The 22,981-nt window shown below is 39.8% G+C and overlaps 1 protein-coding gene across 1 annotated transcript; it reads left to right on the forward strand.

The window, feature by feature from the left end:
• The first annotated feature begins 2,077 nt into the window (after positions 1 to 2,077).
• LOC101608308 (phosphatidylserine synthase 2-like) lies at positions 2,078 to 3,416 on the forward strand. Its single transcript, XM_045132537.1, is given in 2 exon segments — positions 2,078 to 2,355; positions 2,357 to 3,416. Coding segments are annotated over 2 exon segments (1,338 nt in total).
• The last annotated feature ends 19,565 nt before the right edge of the window (positions 3,417 to 22,981 follow it).

Below are 22,981 nucleotides of genomic sequence, written 5' to 3' on the forward strand. Positions count from 1 at the left end.
GCCAACCAGCTTTTAGTATGAGATTTCCTTTAATGGGGGAGAGAGAAAGTTTGGAACCAAGAAACAGAAAACAAAGGTAAACATAGAAACAGCATGGCCAAATGTTAAAATCACAGAATACAGTGGGGACAATTTTATACTTCTATGCTCAGCCATTAGAATTAGGTGGGGCTTAATGTTGTCTGCACTGTCAGCTTGACACAGAAAGAGCCAATCACTCACAAACCTCTCTAAACTTGGTATGTCTTTATTGAACACTGTAGTTGATTTTAGCACTATTCTAAAGTTGACTAGGATCCCTGTATTCTTTAAGTGCGAACAATGCAAGAAATACCATTTCCATTTAACTAATGAATAGACTTTTTAATTAATATTAACAGAAATCATTTGTTATATATGTGGGGATCATGAACCCTAGAAACAGATTGGTCCCACCTTGTATTAATTGTATGGCTTTAAACAAGTTACTTAACCTATAATTTCATCATCTTCAAATGGGAGTAATAACCAAATTGCTTCATGGATATGTGAGAACTAACATATTAAGGAGGTGAGAATAATAGAAAACATAAACAGATTGCCATTATTATAGTAAGCAGTTCTTGTCATTATGATCCTCTTATTTTGGAGGTAGACTACACATTGTGTGTTTTCCCTACAAATTAGGTCTTGCTTTTCTGCATATCTTCAATGTGAGTCTTTAGTTCTTTAGCATATATTATGAAGAAGGTGGAGTGTTTCTACCTTCCATTTTACTTGCTCTTCAGTTTCTAGAGGTGTCCACAGTTAGCTGCTGAGCTGGAAGAATGTGAAGCCAGTGATGACACAACCAGATGTGGCACCATGGGTGTGTGTTAGTGAGGAGCTCCAGGGCAGCCTCTTCTATCATTGTTCTCTGAGAGAAGAAGTAGATCAGCTGCAGGAGATCAAAACTTCTATTAGAAAATAAAATCTTCTGGGCTAAACAGGACTGGGCCAGTTTTTCCATGGACTCATTTGCTCTCTCTGTGTATCTTTTCTGACCACATATTTATTATTTAATGCCATGTAAAAATATCACCCAAAACTTATCAGCTTAAGACAGGAAACTACAAACTTATAGTTTGTGAGGGTCAAGAATCTGGGAGCAGTTTAGTTGGGTGGATCTGGGTCAGGTTCTCTCTGTGGTTATTGATGCAGGCTGAGCGGTAGACACCCTATGACTTGACTGGGCTGAAGAAGCCCTCCCAAGAGCACACATGTGTATGACACCAGGAGACCCCATGTCCTTTCCTGTGGCTTCTGCAAAGGACTGCTCCAGATACAGCAGGAGCTTCACCTAGAGTAAATGGTTTGGGAAAGCATGTAAGACAGCCCATGAGGAAAGCCATAATACCTTTACAAGCTAATCTCTGAAATGGCTTCCCATAAGTGTCACTTGGTCTTGTTGGCCATCTACTGTCCATTGTGAAGTATAAGAGGGGATGAAAGTAGGTTGGTTGTAAAACCTGGATATAGGGATGGTTAGCTGTGATCTTGAAGACTTTGATACTAGAGCCACATTTAACATTTTTGTTCAGTTTTATTTTTATTATATATTTGCAAGGAGAAAGGGAAGAGAGAATGGGTATATAAGGGTTTCTAACTGCTGCAAAGGAAATCCAGACACATGCACCACTTTGTGCATCTGGCTTTACGTGATTACTCTAGAATTGAACCCTGGTCTCTAGGCTGTGCAGGTTAAGTGCCTTAACCACTGAGAAATCTCTCCAGCCCACATTTAACTTCTTAAGCAAGAATTTATGTCATATTTTTATGACAAAGCTAATAACTACAGAATAGTGTAAATTGAAAATAACCTGGAAATATTTATATGCAATACTATATATAGTTGTACATGTAACATTATTGAATATGCATATACACACATAGTTATTAGAAATATAGAATACTAGTTCTCCACAAACAAATTGAATTTTAAACAGATGCTCAGAAAACTAGTACATAAAGTTTGAGAAGCCCCAGAGTAGAATATATGTTCAAAAGATACAGCCCGGCCCGCCGCCCACCGCCTGGCGGGCTGTGGAGGTCCGGCGTCATGCGGAGGGGCGAGCGCAGGGCCGCCGGGGGCTCGCGGTCCGAGTCTCCGCTGCCCGAGGGCCGCCGCAGCACCGAGTCTGAGGTCTACGACGACAGCGCCCACACCTTAACTGCGCTGTTCATCCTCACCTGTGCACTGGGCCACGTGACCCTCTTGGAAGAAACGCCTCAGGACACAGCTCACAACACTAAGAGAGGTATTGTGGCCAGTATTTTGGTTTTCTTATGTTTTGGAGTCACACAAGCCATAGACGGGCCATTTTCCAGACCTCATCCAGACTGTCCAGGATGGCCGGCAGTTTCTGAAGTATGTCGACCCCAGGTTGGGCGTCCCATTGCCAGAGAGGGACTACGGGGGAAACTGCCTCATCTACGATGCAGATAACAAGACTGATCCCTTCCACAACATCTGGGACAAGCTCGATGGCTTTGTTCCTGCACACTTCATTGGCTGGTATCTCAAGACCCTCATGATCCGTGACTGGTGGATGTGCATGATCATTAGCGTGATGTTCGAGTTCCTGGAGTCCAGCCTGGAGCACCAGCTGCCCAACTTCAGTGAATGCTGGTGGGACCATTGGATAATGGATGTGCTTATCTGCAATGGTCTTGGCATCTACTGTGGCATGAAGACCCTGGAATGGCTATCCCTGAAGACTTACAAGTGGCAGGGCCGCTGGAACATTCCAACATACAAGGGCAAGATAAAGAGGATTGCCTTCCAGTTCACCCCCTACAGCTGGGTACGCTTTGAGTGGAAGCCCGCCTCCAGCCTGCACCGCTGGCTAGCTGTGTGTGGCATCATTCTGGTGTTCCTACTGGCAGAGCTGAACACGTTCTACCTGAAGTTTGTACTGTGGATGCCCCCTGAACATTACCTGGTCCTGCTGCGGCTGGTCTTCTTTGTGAACGTGGGTGGTGTGGCCATGCGCGAGATCTATGACTTCATGGATGAACTGAAGCCCCACAGGAAGCGGGGCCAGCAGGCCTGGCTGGTGGCAGCCATCACAGTCACCGAACTACTCATCGTCGTGAAGTACGACCCCCACTCACTCACCCTGTCGCTGCCCTTCTACATCTCTCAGTGCTGGACTCTAGGCTCTGTCCTGGTGCTCACCTGGACCGTCTGGCGCTTCTTCCTGCGGGACATCACCTTGAGGTACAAGGAGACCCAGCGACAAAAGCAGCAGAATGACCAGAGCAGGGCTGCCAACAACGGGGATGGGCACCCAGGGCTGGACGATGACCTGCTTGGGGCCGGGACTGCAGAGGAGGAGGGAGCAGCCGAAGAGGGGGCAGTAGCATCTAGGAAGCAGGTGGCCTCAGCCACATCATGAACCCTTCCTCCCTACAGGCCTTGGCAAGCCCTCAGGACTGTCCCTTTTCTGTCCCATGTTTGTGCTCCCTGCCTAAGGAAAACAGGAGAGAGCCCACTCCTCCCTCTCCCTGTGCACCTGAGTGCAGGTGCTGGTGGGTGTGCACATGTGCCCTTGGCTCCTGGGGCTGTGAGCTGGCCAGTAGCTGGGACTAGCTCTAGAGTGAGGATCCTGCCCTGTCCCTTTCCTGCGCCCAACCTCTGCACAGCCCAGGAGAAACATCTCAGTGCCCTTTCACTCGCTGTGGGGTAGGCAGAGGCCTCTTGAGACCCTCCAGCCCCCACCCACCTCCTGGCAGCATAAATGAAGGACTTCACACCAAGATGGCTACAAAGTGGTGGGTCTGGAGACAGCACTGAGCCATTTTCTCTGGAGCCTTTGTTCAACCCGGATTCTAACTTGAAGAGTGTGTGGACAGAGGGAGGTCACCAGACTGGCCCCTCAAGGGGCAACAAGTCAGAGATTCTAAGGCCTGGGGTCCTGTGCCCCACTACTAGGGTCATGTTTCTGTGGCTCCCTGAGTTTAGGGACATCTGCTGTGAGCAAACAGAACAAATAAAATGACAGTGATAAAGTGAAAAAAAAAAAAAAAGATACAGCCCTAAGACCCAATATATTCTAAAAATTAATAATGTAAAAGAGCTAACAAAATCTCCATTAAATTAACATATGATGCTCAATTTTCTGATCCATTCATTTTCTAGACACTTCCCCAAATCTTTCTGCACAGACTTCACAGAAACATAGTCTGATGAATAAGTCTAATCAAAATGTATTTTCCTCACACACAAAAAAAGCAAAACCGGGCATGGTGGCACATGCCTTTAATCCCAGCACTTGGGAAGCAGAGGTAAGAGGATCACTGAATAACTGAGTTCAGGGCCACCCTGACACTACATAGTGAATTCCAGGTCAGCCTGGAGTAGAGTGAGAATCTACCTTGAAAAACAAAAACAAAACAAAACAAAAAAAGCAGAATACTGCAATGACATTTCAAAAAGCCATATTTTAAGATAATGTTTATTTTTATTAATAGGAGGTAGTAAGGGATTTCCAAATGATACAGTTGACTCTGGAGAAAAAAAAGAAATAGTTTTGAAATAATCAACTGGTTTTAGCAAAATGTCATCAGGAACTCCCCCCACCCTTGCCAAAAACAAATACAATGTTACATGGAAAGAAAGCCTGTTCCTGAAACTAAGCCATATGTTTGAAATGATTCTGTTTTGATAAGCCAGCTTGAAGTACCACCACAGCTGTGCAGACAAAATCTCAAATTAATTTGTTTCATGCCACTGATGAAATTGTACTGGTTTTGTTGTCTTTGAGATTGAAATGCCCACCCACTATTTTATTAAAAAGTCAAAATCTAAGTGGGAAGCTTTGAAGTAAAGACAATTTCACATCCTGTAGCCTATTTAATAAACTATTAAAATATACTTATCTATAAAAGTAATGTAAACTCAGAATAGAATATTCCAGAAATACCAAATAAAATAGAAACTTTCAATCACACTGAAAGACAAGTATTTAAAAAAAAAAAACAACAAAACCTCTGTTCATATCTTGATCCATTTCCCATCATTTCTTCTCCTGTGCCTGACATATATGATGCATATATGGGTGACATACACATATCTTGCAAAAAGAAAATGCTTGAGAGCCTGCAATGAAGAAAAAAGATGTTCAAGTGATGGTATTTTTGCCCCACAAACACAAATGATAACAGGTGAGACATTAGGTAACCACTTCTGAGATTTTTCACTGTATACCTAGTCACACAATATTCTCAAACATTACCACTCTCAAAATGCTCTTAAGTATTTTTTTTTCACTCCCTCAAAGAAGCTTTGAACTAATTAGCTGTTCTTCCCTGTGGTTTCCTTCCTCCAGCCCTTAGCAAACACTAACCCAGCATTGTTCTCATCAATTTGCCTAGTCTGAACATATTTCCTATTAAAATAGTTATAGGGCATATGGCCTGTGTTTAGCTGCTTTCAGTGCAGATAACATGTTTAAGATTGCCTTGAAATGCTTATGGTTGAACAATATACTATTATAGGAATATACCTTGTGAAGTGGCTAATAAATTCATGGGCATATGAATTGTTTGTACTTTGTGTGTGTTTGTGTGGGGTGTTTATGTGTGTTTTGTGCATCTGGGCTGGGTGCAAGTGCATGTGTGTGTGTTTACATGTAGAGGCAAAAGGTCTATGCCAAGTATCTTCTTGAGTCATTTGCACTTTATTATTTATTTATTTATTGAGACAAATTCTCTCACTAAACCTGGAACACATATATTCAGCTAGCTATCATGCCTTTTGGATCCTCTTGCCTCATTCTCAGGAATGCTGGGGTTTCACATGCACACCACCACACCCAGCACTTACGTGGGTGATGCTAATCTGACTTCAGACCTTCATGTTTATGCAGCAAGGGCTTTACTAACATAGATACCTGCCAAGCCCAGTTTCTGGTCTTGATTTCTATAAATAATAGTGCTATGAATGCCCATTTTGATTTGGTTTGTTGTTGTTGTTCTTTTTTTATATATAGTTTTAAGGTAGGGTTTTGCTGTGTAGTCCAAGTTGGCCTTAAACTCATGATGCTTCTGCTTAAGCCTCCCAAGTGCTAGAATTATATGTATGACCCCTGATCATATACAGGTTTTGATATGAATATGGGATTTTAACTATTTTGAATATAGTCCCATAAGTAGAAATGCTGTTATATTAAACTCCATATTAACATGGGGACCATGTCAAACTCCATGTTCAACTTTCGAAGTAGCTAACAATACCAGGTATACCTTGGGGTCTCCCTCACAAACCCATTATTAAAAAAAATAAACAAAAAGGCCTGGAGAGATGTCTTGTTAAGTTCTTTTCTATGAAGCCTAAGGACCCTGGTTCAAGACTCAATTTCCAAGGACCCATGTAAGCCAGATGCACAAGGGAACACATGCGTCTGGAGTTCATCTGCAGTGGCTGGAGGTCCTGGCATGCCCATTTCCTCTCTCTCTCTCTTTCTCTCTTTGTCTGTAACTCTCAAATACATAAATAAAAATAAACCAAAAATTTAAAAAAACTCTCTCATTGTTTGTGATTCTTCTATGAGCATCTAGTTCCTTTAAGAGTTAATTCCAATATTACTTTCTTCTTAGATATCCTTCTTGAGCCTCTCACTTAGGGCTCAGGACTTTTCCACATGCTTCTGAAACTCCTCTTGACTAGTCTCTATGAAGCCATCTATTATTTTCCTATCACCCATTTTTTTTATTTTTTTGCATCCAATGACTCTCAGCAGAGTGTCCATCACTAGTAATAGGCATGCATCAAACACTTTGGGAATAAAATCAGCTGAAGTCATTTGGAGCACATAGTAGCAGCAGCTATTTAATTTTAAACATAATCATACAGAATTTTTAAAGCAATTGCAATTTGATCCACTAGCACAGAAATGGCAGAAAAAGTAGATAAAGTTAGGATTAGGTAAATCTAAAATGGAGTAGATCTCATTTGAAACAAGTCTATACATCTTAATTAGCTAACTCCAAACCTTTGGAAAGTATGTCTATGTTTATGCCTTGGGATGCAAAAGCTGTGTTGAAAACCCAGATTGCAACAAATAGTTGCAGTGTGAGAAGATGGAGGGAGTTTCCTGCACAAGATTTCTCAGTTTATCAACAGTGACATGCATCATCTTAACTAGTGCACTTACTGCCAACCTGGGTGGGGAAGGAGAAGTGAGGAGGGAGATCTTCCAAACCCTTGTCTGTCAGGATGTGATGCAGCCAGCAGGGAGCCATCTAGGAGTTGTAAAGATGGCCCTTCAATGTGGAGCCAGAGACTCAGTGTCAACCCCATGACACATAGCACAGCTGTCAGAGGTTTGTGCCAGGCAGGGTGACTGATTGTGGAAGCATGTGGAAGCCACCAGCCTCCTGAGAAAAGTTGAGGGGAATCCTGTGTTGCTTGTTAGCAGGAAGCAAACAGGTGATAAAGCCACTTTCCTCACAGCCTAGGAAAATATCTTTTGTGATTCACTATCTACCCTGCCAGATGGATTGTAGTACGCCACATCCTGAAACAGCATTTTCTGATTTAATAGTCATGTAAAATGGGTGTGGGTGTTTGTGAATGGAGTATTTTGCAGGAAAAATAGAGAATCTTAAACAAATGTAGTGTGCTTGGTCGGTGTGAGTGTGTGCGCACCCGTACATACACACACACACACACACACACACACATAAAGAAACAAGCATTTTCACCAGTGCCAAAGTTCATATAGCTTGGTGGGCTTGAAAAGTGATACATCCAGTTGAGACGCTTGGCAAGCTGAGCGCGGAAAGTTTTTACATTTTGTCATCCTTGTTTAAAGAGCCTTCCTTGTCAGCGCAAAGGGTAGTGACTTCAGGATTGGGTGGGGAGAAAGGAGAGGTGCGTATCACTTTGGCAGCCCTCATCAGGAAACTTGCCATGACCCTAGAGTTCTGTTTAAAGCAAAACCTACAAGCTCATCCTTACTGTCATTTTGTTTCCTCCATAGTAAAAGTCCTTCATGTGCCTCAGTTCATGGTGTGGCATTGCACTAGATTAAAATGGGACTTTTACCTTGTTTAGATGGGACATCTACAAATAGATGAGTGTGATGGCTATTCTTAATTGTCACATCTTTGGGAGTTAGAATCACCATGGAAACACTTCTGAAAGTGTCTATGAGAATATCGCCAGGAAGATTTAACTGAACAGGAGAGACTACCTTGAATGTAGGCAGTACCATCTGTGAACTGGGGTCCTATACTGAATAAAAATAAAAATCATGTCATGTCTAGAAAGATGTCTCAGTGGTTAAGGTGGTTGCCTACAATGTGGGTTCAATTCCCCAGTATTCATGTAAAACCAGATTCACAAATTGGCACACGCATCTGGAGTTCACAATGGCTAGAGGCCCTGGTGTGGCCATTATCTCTCTCTCTCTCTCCCTCTCTCAAATAAATAAAATATTTAATAAAATAGACAAAAAGAATGCAGACTCAACACCAGGGTTCATGTCACTGTCTTCCTCACTGCAGCCTCACTGTGACCAGCAGCCTGCCACACCATCCCCACCAAATTGAATAATCCGTCATTAAGTTGTTTTAGTCAGGTTCTTCTTTTGCCACAGCAATGAGAAAAACAACTAACATAATTGAGGGATGTACGAAGTGATTATTTTGGTTATCTATAATTAAAGGTGATAGCTTTTCCAATGCTTTTACAATTTGTTACATAAAATCATCAATTGAATTATATTATTCTGTTATGAGAATTCAACTTTAGTTTGAAAAAAAGACATCTGGGGATACACAACCTCAAACCCATATGAAATTTAGGGAGAATTACATTAGACTCTAGTTCTAGTGGGATATGATCATGGAAAATCAGGATGCTGTATTGTTATCTTTTAAGCTATTAGTGGACAGTTTGCATTTGTAAACACAGCACCAGTGACAGTTATCCTGGGTATTTCAGTGATACTGAGGAAAGCTGCAGATTATATCATGTGAACTAAGGTACTGAGTCTGGTATGTAAATTAACACCTCTAATGAAATATAGAATCAATAGAATTCCAGAAATTCATCTATAAAGCAGCAAATAAACTCTAACTTACTCTCACTCTCTCTCTCCCTCCCCAACTCTCTCTCTGTGATGTATATCACCTTCCTTCTCTCACTCTCTCCTTCTAGTCTTATCCCAATTTCTCTCCTCCTTTTCTAATGTTCCTTATAAGAAGGTATGTGGGTAGTCGGGAAGACATAACCCTTAACAATAATGCAAGAAGGAAGCTAATGACATGAGGTTTTGTGGATCTTATTTAAAGAATGTCAAGGTAAAGAAAAATTCTGTAGAAACAGGAATAGTGCTTTAACTGATCACCTGACACCCAGTTCTAGGATGATGCTGACAGACACTGTAGGCAATCAAAACCCATCAATGGGCCACGCCAGAGGCTATGGAAAACTCAACGTTAAATAATACTGCTAACAGGCTTGCAGTAGGTCAGGGAACATTGCAGAAGAAGGTGCAGAAAGATTTTAAGGTCCACAGAGGGGGTAGTAATAACCTGAGTTACGGTCCTCCTACTATTCCACAGGGACAAACTGAGGTCTTTATGACCCCACAGTGACTAAGTGACTACCAGCAATGCTACTGAGGAGGGCCTACACAGAAATGGGAGCAGGGGTGAGGGGATAAAAGAGTATAACTATTTATAAAAATAAAATAATTATAATAATTTACTTCAAAAATAAGTTGTATGTTGAAAACATTTATAACAAAAACATACAAATAACCTATAAAGTCTCATATAAAACATTAAAAGACACATTAATATAAGTATGCCTCCCTCCTATTTTTGCTAAATAATTTGAAAGACTTTCTCATTTTCATAACACATTATTTTACCAGTGGCATAATCTGTTTCATATCTATGTCTACTGAAGAGTAAACTTTGGTCAGCTTAGCATAATATTATGATTAAAGGAGAGAAAAGGCCCACTAGCTAAATATATCTTTCCCTCTAAACATAATTCTTCTAGAGTTAAGCTGTGAAATACTAAAAGTCTCTTTTGAGTGTACATGTTCATGTTAGGAGTGAATCTACATGACCGAGGTTCAGAATCTGTGTAGCCTGATAGATATTCGGAAGAATTTATAATGGTCTTTGCATTATATTCATTTAATAAAAAATAATAATAAAAGTAGGGAGTGGTGGTGCACACCTTTAATCCTAGCACTCGGGAGGCAGAGGTAGGAGGATTACCATGAGTTTGAGGCCACCCTGAGACTCCATATTGAATTCCAGGTCAGCCTGGGCTACAGTGAAAAACCATAATAATAATAATAATGATAATAATAATAATAATAATAATAATAATAATAATAATAATAAAATGACTCCATTGTGTTCTGGAGGGGAAAATGGCTCTTCCAAAGTCACATGGTTTAATTGATGTCCATCTTTGCCTGATCACAGTTTTCTTGAAAAAGTAAAGGTACCCATGGAGATCTTTCCTCTCATCTCAATCCTTTCCTCATTGTCTTTTAAATTTCATCATTATTCTATGGGTTTGGTTTTAAATCTTGTCAACTCACAGATAAGATATAGACCTATGAGCAATAAAACATGAGAATGTAAGCTCTTTGAATGTCTATATTTTTATAAAGTTAATTTCATATTGAGGTAGTTGGATAATTAAGTTGGATCAAACTTTAAAAAATACTTTTTGCAAGGAGAGAGAGAGAGAGCAAGCGAGCAAACAAGTGAGACAGAGCCTTTCTGCCTCTGCAAGTAAACTCCAGATGCATGTGCCGCTCTGTGTAACCAGGGCCTTTAGGCTTTAAAAACAAGCACCTAAACTTCTGATACATCTATTCAACCCACAGACTCAAAGTATATTGATTGATTAGTCTACTAATGAGCTCATAGCTGAATTTATTATTAGGAAAGTAGTTCCTAAGTTATAGGAAGTGCAACCAGAAGCATTACTTTTGATGGATATGTCATGTCCTTCCACTTAAAGTTTCCCCCTTCTTTCCACATCTCTGTCCTCTTTCTGGCCACCATGAGGAGAGCACGTTTCCTCTACTGCATGCTCCCACCATTATGCTGTGCCTCACCAGGGTATAGCAAGAGCAGAGCCAGATAACCATGGACTAAAACCTTGGAAACTGAGAACCAAAATATAACTTTTCTGCTTTAGGTTGACTTTCCTGGATATCTTACCACAGTGATTAAAAAAAAAAAAAATGACTAACACAAATAGCATCTGATGCATGCTTCACAGTCAATCGGAAGTAATCTGAAGTCAAGAACCCTTCACCTATTCTCCAGGAAACTGGCAAAGGGAAAGCTTGCTGTATTAGTTACCTTCTCATTGCTATGACAAAATAACTGACAAATGTCAGTTAAAAGAAGGAGGTTCTATTTCTGTTATAGTTCCAGTTTATTCTCCATCATAGTGGGGAAGGCAGAGCTAGTTACATTCAATCCACACTGAGGAATCAGTGATACATTTTGCCACTCCTTTTTACATAATCCAGGACCCCAGCCCATGGAATGATGCTGCCACAGATGGAGCTTCTAATCTCACTTAACCTACCCAAGATAATCTCTCACAGGAATGCTCAAAGGCTAACCTCATCTAGGTAGTCCCTCAAAAGTGGCTCTAGGATCTATCAAGTTGAAAATCCATGAAAACTATCAAATTTACCTAGGGGAGATATTTCATGTAATTGTACCTTGACAACATGTGTTCCTCTGAGCTGTGTACTTCCAGCCCTCATGTTTATGCACACTTCAAATCCAAATGAGGTTTTGTCTCTGAGTTCAAGATGTAGGCATTCCTATCCTAACTCAGGGTACTAGATGAGAGAGAGGGGAAAAAAAGAAAGAATAAGAGAGAAATCTAGGGTAACATCCTTGCGAAAGTTTAGCCTTTCATAACTTCCTGTCATCATAGTAACTTCTGAAGATGCTCTTTCCATCTTTCATGGACAACCCTCTGTACTCAGATTTGTTTTTATCTTGGATCACTTCCTTCAAGGTGATGAACAGAGATGTAGCCATCAGAAAGTTCTTGATTTCTGTCCTGCAAAAAAAAATTGTCTATCCATTCCTTAAAATTGAGAAAGGTAATATTTTAGATAAAGCAAATGTAAATTGATATTTGTCACACATTGCTACTGCAGTTCTTCATTTATAGCTTTTATTTCAATAATCCTTTTAACCCATTTTCATGTTCTTTTTTTACGAAAACTTGGCCAATCAAGTATGTACATCTACCATGTTCATCTAGGTAAAATCAGGCAGGCAGCAGCTGGAATGGAGCATTGATCCAATCCTCCAATGAGGATCAAGGCTTTCATAGATCTGATTGCACAACTTCCTCGACTTCATGTTTTTATCTTTGCAGAGAGAAACTCTCAAGTTTATATGTGCACAAATTAAATACTACAGATGGCCAGGACATTATTAAAATTTTAGAGAATCTTAGGAGCATAAACTGCTAAATAAGATATAAAATATAGTCTTTCCACCAAACTTTTAAGGAACATTTTTCTTCCAACAGACAGTTGTCTCCTATAACTCCCATAGGATACTATGAACAATTCATTTTGTCTACCACAACCCGAGCCTGTGAGCAGTCACTGCATAGAGAAAAGGGCAGTCCACAGAAAGCTTGGCAGCTGAAATTTCCATCATGAACTTCTCTGGATATTCTTGAATTGTAGTTGCCACTGCTGGTGAGTGGTTTCACTCAGTTTGATCAGAAACTAAAACCTGGGTGGTCTGGAAACCTCAAGGACAGGTTAAGATGCCAGATAAACCAAAGTCCCTACAGAATCACTAATCACAAAACTAGAAATTGTCTTAGCAAGGGAGTATAGTCTGACTTTTGCTGCCCTGGGAAAAGGCCCTACTGCCTTCCGAATCCAGCGTTCTTTCTACCACGCTGCTTTGCCTAAAGCACAGGTATTACTGTCCCTAGCCAGTGGATCTTAGTTATCTTATCTAAATTATTTAAATAATTTTTTATAAGTTTTATAAGGTTGTCTCCCTAGATTTTATGGTATAGTAAGTCAGTCATTTGAGGATTCTCTGCGAACAAAATCCAAATTTATATCAATATTTCTATAAGGCATTCATCTCTGAGGAATATTGGTTTAAATAATGTAACATCTTCAATGAAATGACTACAGCATTATTGAAGTGATGACTGCATGAGTACTGAGGGTCCTGCAACAGAGGTGAGCTCACTTTATGTGGGTTCCTAGGGAACATGAGTCTCACATGATAAGAGCATTCAGTGGCAAGAGAGGCTGGAAGTGCTTGTGCCAGTGTCTGAGCTGAACTTATTCATTTTATCTCATGATTTTCTCTACAAGTTTAACAACTAAGTATTTGAATTTCGATTTTTAATTTTGGTTGCACCTTAATAACAGCTGGGTGCTATTAAAAATAACTGGTGTCTACTCAGGCCTTGACCTATTGATTTTGTTGGTAGTGATGACACTTATAATTAATGGACCTTACTCAGGTTTGTGTAGTCAGAAACTGATGCAGGCTGCATCCAAACCTAGGTCACCTACACTCTGAACTCAGGTGTCTCAATCCTGGATTCATCTGTAAATCTGAAAAATAAAAGTCGGAAGACCACTGTAGAGAGAGGATAAGGACTACCTAATATTTTTAATAAACAAAAATGATTCTTTAGGTGATTCTGAGCAAGTAGAATTGAGAAGATGGTTTCAGGCATGGTGTGGTATTATCTCTTTGGACCAGATTTTTAAAATATTTATTTTCCATTAATGAAATGTGGGGAGACATGCATAGTGGGAAGTGCTAGGAAAGATTAAAATTACAGTAACAATGTTACATTGTTGAACTTTCAGGAATGAAAACAGAACATTTCTAATGCTGTAGGCAAAACAAGCCATTATTTGGAATAAACTTCTGTTCAACTACATCTTTGCAAGACTAATTTGGCACAGTGTCACATGGTCATTAAATAGGTACTTCACATATGCATGTAGGAAGGACTATTGTAGAAGACAGCTTCAGGTCCCTGAGATGAACCTCTAGACCAGGCATAGTTATGATGGAGTAAGTTACTTATTAAAACTCACAGATCCAAAGGAAGTTCCATAATGGCAGAAGAAGCTGACCTACTTTCACAGGTCCAAGCAGAGAGAGAGAGAGAATCACAAGACAAAAGCCACACAGCACACTTCAGAAGCTCCAGGTGGAACAAAGTACTTTGCATAACTTTAGACTGGAATTTCAAGCCCACCACCATATCTCAAGATCTGCACAGTGACATCTCCTCCAGCTAGGTGGCTTCAGATCCAAAATACAAACTAATAAAGCACTGAATATACTGGGGACCCTCTATTCAAACTACCACATTCTGCCACTGGCCCCAATAGATTCATAACGATTTCATATTGTAAACTGTATTCAGTCCAGTTTCAAAGGTCCCCACAGTCTTTACCAACTTAAGGTAGTTCCAAAAGGCCCAACTCTCATGTGAAATTTAAGATTGTCTCTTAGATGTGAGTACTGTAAAATTAAACAAGTTATATACTTTCAACACATAAAAGCACAGAGTAAACATTTTCAACTGGTAAAAGGCATAGCTAGGAGAGACTAGAACAATGCGAACTTAACCACCATCAAACAAACATCAAATTTCAGCAAGTAAGATCCAATATAACTAGAGACTTTCAGTCTGCAGATTTTCCAATTCAGCCTCTCCAGCTGAGCAAAGTAGCCTGGGAGACTTCCATCCCAGGCCAACAACGCACTCCTTGGTAGCCCTTTCATGCTTCCAAAACCAATACCAGGTATGAAGGACACATCTGTAGACAAAATAACTTTGGGGATGAAAAGCAGATTCCTTCTCCACTCCTCTTTCTCAAAAGAGTTTGCATTTCTATAATAGTCTTTCTTCAGCATCCTCAGCATTGTTTTAAAGTAAAGTCATCATCCTTAAGATTGCTAATATATTGACAATAGCCACTTCAGTAACCTAAAACCAGTCTCAGTGCTGTAATTTTTACTTCTTGAGGTGTTCCAACTTAAAATCTCAGTCCAATATCTTTAGCCAAGCATGTCAGTCCACTACAAATATAACCTTGATCGAGCTCTCTGGGACTAGGCAGCAGAATGCAGCCAGTCCTTATACCAGTAGCCCAGTTCTAACAAAGTCCTCTGTTGTTTTTCCTTACCCATAGAAAATTCATAAGCCACCTCTCCAAGTTCAACTCTTTCTGCACTAAGCATTCTCAAATTCTCATCATTACAGTCCATAATACTTGACTTACCACTCCAGAAGGTATCTTCAGTTGCAAGTACCAAGTTCAGGCCTGTTCCTCCAAAACAAAAGTTCTAAAAGACCAAAATCCGCATAATCAGGTTCATCTCAGCACTCTACCTGACTTCTGGTATGAATTTCTGTAGCAGACAATTTCAGGTCCCTGAGATGATGTTGCAGTCAGGATTGAATTTCAGGTAGAAATCACCCAACCAAAGGCAACTTGTGGGGGAAAAGGGGCTTATTTTGGCTTATAGGCTCAAGGGAAAGCTCCATGATGGCAGGGAAAATGATAGCATCAGCAGAGGGAGCATATCACCCCCTGGCCAACATCAGGTGGACAACAGCAACAGGAGAGTATACCAAACACTGGCAACGGGAACCTGGCTATAACACTCATAAGCCCGCCCCCAACAATATACTCCCTTCAGGAGGTATTAATTATTAAATCTCCATCAGCTGGGAACTTAGCATTATGGGGGACAACTGAATCAAACCACCACAGATGAACTTCCAGACCAGACATGTGGGTTCCTGTGTCCTCTGTGGCCCAGCCATGGTCCCCCTGAAGGTGTCTAGGCAATCAGGGTGAGTGAGTACGCAAGAGTAAAAGACTATTAGGAGGAGTTTCAGTGTGAACAGCTCTCCCTGTTTATTGTCAGGGAAATGGGTTTATAAGCATCTTAGGATGAGGGAAAGGGTCCTAAGAAGATTAGATGTACCAGGTTCATTTCTGATGCCCAGTTAGCATTCAAGGACATACATTCTAGCACATAGGCAATGGCGGGGTGGGGGGCAGTTCAGGTGATCTAGGGCTTCAAGGGGAATGGCTTGTGTGAAGGCTGATAAGGAGTTTCCTAGGCAACTGACCAAAGGTTACAGGGATATGGGCCTAACTTCAGGTGTGCTGGGCTTGGAGAGGGAGTGGCCTCCTGTAGCCTCAGGGTCCTTAGCCATGTTGGCAGCTCAGGCCCCCACCTCTCCTGAAGACTTCTGGCAGTGCCTGACACAGGCACAGTTATGGACAAAGGTACTCATTAAAGCTGATGGATCCAGGGAAAGTTTCATAAAGGCAGGAGAAGCTGGCCCACTTTCACAGGTTCAAGCAAAGAGAGAGAAGCCACAAGCCAAGCCAAAAATCACACCACACAGCGCACTTCAGGAACTCCAGGTGGAACTAGGCACTTTGCATATCTTTAGGTTAGAATTTCAAACCCACCACCGCACCTTAATATCTTCCCGTAACACATCCAAACTACAAACTAATAAAACATTAAATATATTAGAGCCATCTATTCAAACTATACAACTATGAAATGCAAAGCTTTTATGTACAGCTTTATAGATGCTATAAGCAAAAGAACTAATGTGGGCATCCAGGATGCTGCTACTTATTTGAATGTCTACAGAGGGAAGATAATTATTGGTACATGCCTCGGGGGGTGCTTGATTTTTAATATTATCAAGCTGACATCCTGGGAATTTAACCATTACTGTGTTTTGGCTTCAGATGCTATTGTGGTTATTGAAAAAATGGTGGGGTGGAAAAAGGCTGACTTCAATGCAAGAAAGAGGCCTTAAGTATTTAATGTCTCTAAAGATCCTATAAAAATGGCAGTTACATAATTTGTTGAGAACAGTTAAGTGGTAATCATCAAAATGTTTGACATTTACAAATTCTTTCCACCCCAGTAGGCAATGAATTTAGGCATACAGTTGACACTGAAGTACTCTTCTATGTAATGAACTAAAAACCTGCCAGTAGGTGTGGGCGGGGGGTGTTTTTTAAGTAAACAACTGCAGAATTACTAACATCATTAGGGGCTGGAGAGATTGCTTAGTGGTTAAGCCTGTGAAGCCCAAGGACCCCAGTTCGAGGCCTGATTCCCCAGGACCCACGTAAGCCAGATGCACATGGTAGCACACATATCTGGAGTTCATTTGCAGTGGCTAGATGCCCTGGCATGCCCATTCTCCCTCTATCTTTCTTTCTGTGCATCTCTAATAAATAAATAAACAAAAATTAGAGGAATGAAACCCAACCATCCGAAATAAGACTTTGATCTTCAACATAGGAAACAGGGTGGCACAGTTTGTATAGACAGATCCTTCCTTTAGCAGTGACACAGTCTTTACTATGTATTATATTACCACAAGGAAAGAGGACATCTTCCCACTAGCCACATGGCAGTAGCTACCATACTGAGCTACCACATCAAGGATATAGAGATTTTATATATATTTACACATGTCTATGTGGAATATGTATCATATATGTCACAGAAATATACAAATCACTTGCAACTCTCTCTCTCTCTCTCTCTCTATATATATATATATATGTATATATGTATATATGTATATATATGCACATAAACACAGACATCATTCATGAAACCTTTGTGAACTTCTCTGAGAACTCAATAGAGAAAGAAAAACAGTTGACACTCATCAGGAGAGAATACACCTTTGCTAGACTAAGCACATTACTTAAAAAGTCTTTTTTAGTAAAGCATCATGATATATTTGAGAAAGGCCACCATGTTTGTCCAATAAGATATGTATTAAATACTGTTTTGTTCTGGCTTCTCCTCTGAGGTGTTGTCTCCTCAGGAGAGGCCCATTTGCCATAACAGCTCTCAGGGAAACAGTACCCTTTGAGCAATAGATAGTGAACAAGGAACTTATGGAGAAGACCATCACTTAGTCCTCATCAACCATATCCTGGGAATAAAATTTTTCTTTCACTTCCCACAAGTAATCAAAGGTGTAGATTTGATCATTTATTTGCCCAACATCATGTAGTGATGTGTTGCAGAGTCAGAATTCATGCCCTCCCACTCTGTAATCTATGGCCCATGGCCTTCTTCTCAGCTACAGAATACCAGTGCATACAGAGGTAGAAGAACAACACTTGGTAGGTTAAGTGCATACTGGTTCCAAAACTTGTCCACACATCACAATCCCTTGAGGGAGCTGGTTAAAGATAAATATTTCCATGACTCTCTTAGAAAGCCTAATTAAGAAGGTTAGAGTTGTACCTTGGGAATAATTTTCATAATTTCTCCCAGCTGATTTCAATACATTGGTAAACCACTAGATTTGTAAATTTACTTAGTTTCTAAACACACTGTACTGATGAATATAGGCATTAGGACTTTAAGATAAGGAGGCTTAGTGTGGGTGGAAACACGTATCAGAATGCAGCAGGACAGTGCTTTAGTAGAGGAAAAATTTAAGAAGCAACCAGACCAATATGACACACAAAATAGAAGTTATATATGTTTGAAAAAGAAAATCAAAAGAAACTGCCTAGGGAATAGACTTTATGTGGAAATTTAAACTATCCACAAATAAAATAAGAAAAGAACTTTTATCATGAGGGGAATGTTAGATTTTGTCAAAAGCCTTTTCTGAATTGCTTGGGATGATCATATCATTTCTGTCCTTGAGTCTATTTATGTGATATATTACATTTTTGTGATTTGCATGTATTGAACAATCCCTACATCTCTGGAATGCAGCCAACGTCATCATGGCCTATTTGATGTCTTCTTGAATTCAACTTGCAAGTGTTTCATTGAGATTTTTTTTCTCCTGTTCTCATCAGGGATATTGGTCCACTTTGCTTTTTTTGTTATATGTTTATCTGGTTTGGTATCAAGATAATAGTGGCCTTGTAGTAAGAGTTTGGCTGGTATACCTTTGAACTCATCAAAGCTATGATTACCTTCACAAGATGTGTACAAGTTTGAGCTTATTAACATCCTGTCTTGGACTGGAGAGGGTCTCAGATAGCCACACTATTTCCTGAGGATTTATATGTAGTTAATGGTTAATAGGAAAGGAGAGACATTTTCTTTGTGGTATAGCCATTGGTAAGTTGCCCATGACCCTATCAACAAAGCACTGCCCATGCTCCTGCTAGCATTAGAGCATGTTCTAATGCACATGCCTGTGCACAGCCCCCCCCCCCCACAATACATGAAAGTTGAAGGAGGCAAGTTGGGAAGAAGGAGATAGAAAGAGTGGGAGGAATGCAAGAGAAGGTAATGGGTGTAAAGATGATTGAAATACCTTATATACATGCATTACAATATCATAATGAAACACTTTATTATAAATGATTAGTAAATGATAAAAGAAACATAAAAGCCACAGAGAAAGAAAGCAGAGGAGGCTGTGAGACAATAGATCACAGAGAGGAAAGAGGACAGATGTTTATTTAGCCCCTTCAAATGCACTGTGGGCATCCCTACATACTGTGAAGAAGAGTGAGAATCCATCATAGGGAAACAGCCACCACTGGTATATTGAGACAAAGTAATGCCAAAAAATGGCATTTTGAAAAGATCACTGTGTTTGATGTGAGAATGGCTACAAGGAGGTAAGCTTGGATGGAGGGAAACAAACTGGGACACTGAGGGACAGTTAGGGTAAAATAGAACAAGGACTAAACTAAAGGAAGATGTTGAATGTGGGAGGATGGGGAAGGAAAGGGATGGAACTGCACATCTGAGCGAGCATGGACAGAAGCTGATGACAAAGTATGTGGGAATAGAAGACAGCAAAAAGAGAGGGCACAGTCAGTTAAGAGGATGGAATTTCTAACCAGCTCATACAATGAGGCAGCCAGATTTCTACAAAGATAGAGGGTTGCTGATGATGCTAATTGCAGACTCTATTTTATTTCCATATTTTCTTTTATTTTAAATAGAATATAAATCAGTAAAAGTTTGAAGGCAAGTAATATATATGACTATCTTTTTTTACAAATAATTATTTATAGAAAAAGAACTGCAGTTCTTTCTCATTTTAGGCTAAATTGTGACTGCTCTAAGCCTTGAGCTTTCAGTATTCATTTTTGAAAAACACAGGGGGACCTTAGAAACATTAAACATAGTTGTGATGAACTAATATTGTAAGTCCAGGCTCCATTAGTCCAAATACTCAATCTTAAATCTCTTAACATGCAAGTCTTTCTATAGTTGCCTTCCAGTAATAAAGAGGGTGATGGAATTTTTAAGAAAACACTTTATGGCTCTGCAATAGATGAATTTTTCCAGTGGGATTTATATAATGACTCAGGAGAAAGCTAAAACAATGTATAAAATAAAACCCCATGGAAGAAAAAATAATTATAAAGAATTCCCACCTGAAATGATGGAATGCCTAGAGTTGTAGAGTTCTGTATTTTGTTTCACTATCTATTTAGTAATTACAGTTCTTTTTAATAACAAGAAATTTCACTTTAAAGCACTTTTTTTTTCCTAGGGTGCTAGGAATTCCATTGGTGAAGAGCAGTAGCTTTTTCCAAATGTGAGAAGGGAAACATGCATTCAAGAGAGAGCCATCTTTGAGCTAGGGCTCACTGAGTGCCTCTGGACAAGGAGTGCTGATCTTGAGGGGTCAAGGATCTCTTAAATAAGAAAAGACCTGGATTAAGACTCAAGAAGCTCTAAGATGCACAAACTTTGGCTCTGAGTTTTGAAATAATATAGAATTAGGTTTGGGCCCATGCTATACCACTTGCGGGGTACATGTTTTTGGAAAGTAAATTCAACCTTCTGAGCTTAACTGCCTTCTTCTTGAAGATAAAGGTCTACATGAAATTAAAATTTTCTGCCTAACAAACAAAAAGCAATATGCAAAGCAGACAGACAGCCAACATGATGGCTGGAAGTCTTTTCTAGTTATACTTCAAATAGAGAGGATAATAACCAAAGTTGAGAAAGAACTGCAAAATACCCAAACACCAAAAATAAATATGTCAATCACCAAATGGGCTAGTGAAATGAACAGACAGCTCACAAAAGAAGATGCCCAATGGAAAATAACTACTTTAAAAAATGTTCAACATACATAACTTTTACATCAGAGAAATGAAAATCAAAATACCTTTGAGTTACCATCTTACTGTAGTCAGATTGACTATCATCAAAAATGAAAACAATCGGGCTGGAGAGATGGCTTAGCAGTTAAGCACTTGCCTGTGAAGCCTAAGGACCCCGGTTCAAGGCTCGGTTCCCCAGGTCCCACGTTAGCCAGATGCACAAGGGGGCGCATGCATCTGGAGTTCGTTTGCAGAGGCTGGAAGCCCTGGCGCGCCCATTCTCTCTCTCTCCCTCTATCTGTCTTTCTCTCTGTGTCTGTCGCTCTCAAATAAATAAATAAAAAATTTAAAAAAAATGAAAACAATCAACAACTGCTTGTGAGGGTGCAAGGAACAAGGAACCTTCATCTACTGTTGGTAGAAGTGCTAACTAGCACAGACATTTTGGAAATCAGTATGGAATTCTCTCAAAAAGTTAGAAATACAATACAGCTATACATACCACTCCTGGGCAAATGCCCTAAGGACTCTACTACAGAGATACTTGCACATCCATGTTTATCAAAGCTCTACTTACATTAGCCAAGAACTGTCATCAGCAAACATACCTGCAGTTGGAGAAATAGATAATGAAAATGTAGAGTACAATGAAATTCTGTGCAGAAGTATGGTGAAATGAAATGAAATTTTCAGTGGATTTGGAAAGAATAATAAGTGAACTAACTCAAGGTCAGGAAGACAAAAACTGTGTGTTCATTCTGATATGTAGGTCTTCGAGATATATCTATATCTATCTATATCTATATCTATATCTATATCATCTCTCTCTCTCTGTATATATATATAAAATCAAATGTGTATTAAACATAAAAGGTTGGAACCATAACCAGAAGAGAATATAAAATACTTAGAGCTGCAGGGGAGAGGGGAACTGGGATGAAGAGGAAGAGAGGGAATAAATGGGAGGAGGAAATTAAAAACAAAACAAAATAAAACCCAAATTGTATTTTAAAATGCCAAAATGAATTATACCTAAATCTGTATATGAAAACATAAAAAACATAAATATTTAAAAAAGATACAGGAGGGATGGACACATGGCTTAGTGGTTAAGAACTTGCCGGTGAAGCCTAAGGACCCCAGTTTGAGGCTCAATTTCCCAGGACCCACATAAGCCAGATGCACAAGGGGGTGCACATGTCTGGAGTTCATTTGCAGTGACTGGACGCCCTGGTGCACCCATTCTCTCTCTCTCTTTCTGCCTCTTTCTCTTTCTGTCACTCTCAAATAAATAAATAAAAATAAACAAAAAAAATTTAAAAAGATACAGGTGATGAAACTAACCTATGGTAAACAACATCAAAACAAATGAGATAATATGTGTTTCAATCATTTTGTAATTATAAAGAATTATAATCAATTACAATTTTAGACTTTTCTTCAAATCAAACCAAATTGTGGTTCAGTATTCAAATGAAGTATATGTATCATCTCACAAGTGCTTCTTCTTCCTATTTCTACTTCATCCATGAAGCATGTAACTAAAGCATTTAGGAAGAATATGATGTGCTTAGAAGAATAAGAACTTGGACTTAGGACTCTAGGTTTGTGTTCTTTACTTTGTTGTTGTTGTTGTTGGTGGTGGTGGTTTTCAAAATAGAGTCTCAAGCTAGCCCTTTTCTCTTTTTTAGAAATTTTTATTAACGACTTCAATGATTATAAAAAATATCCCATGCTAATTCCCTCCCTCCCCCACTTTCCCCTTTTAAACTCCATTCTCCATCATATCCCCTCCCCATCTCAATCAGTCTTTATTTTATTTTAATGTCATGCTC

The sequence above is a fragment of the Jaculus jaculus genome, chromosome 1 (assembly GCF_020740685.1).
Source record: "Jaculus jaculus isolate mJacJac1 chromosome 1, mJacJac1.mat.Y.cur, whole genome shotgun sequence".
Classification (NCBI taxonomy): domain Eukaryota; kingdom Metazoa; phylum Chordata; class Mammalia; order Rodentia; family Dipodidae; genus Jaculus; species Jaculus jaculus.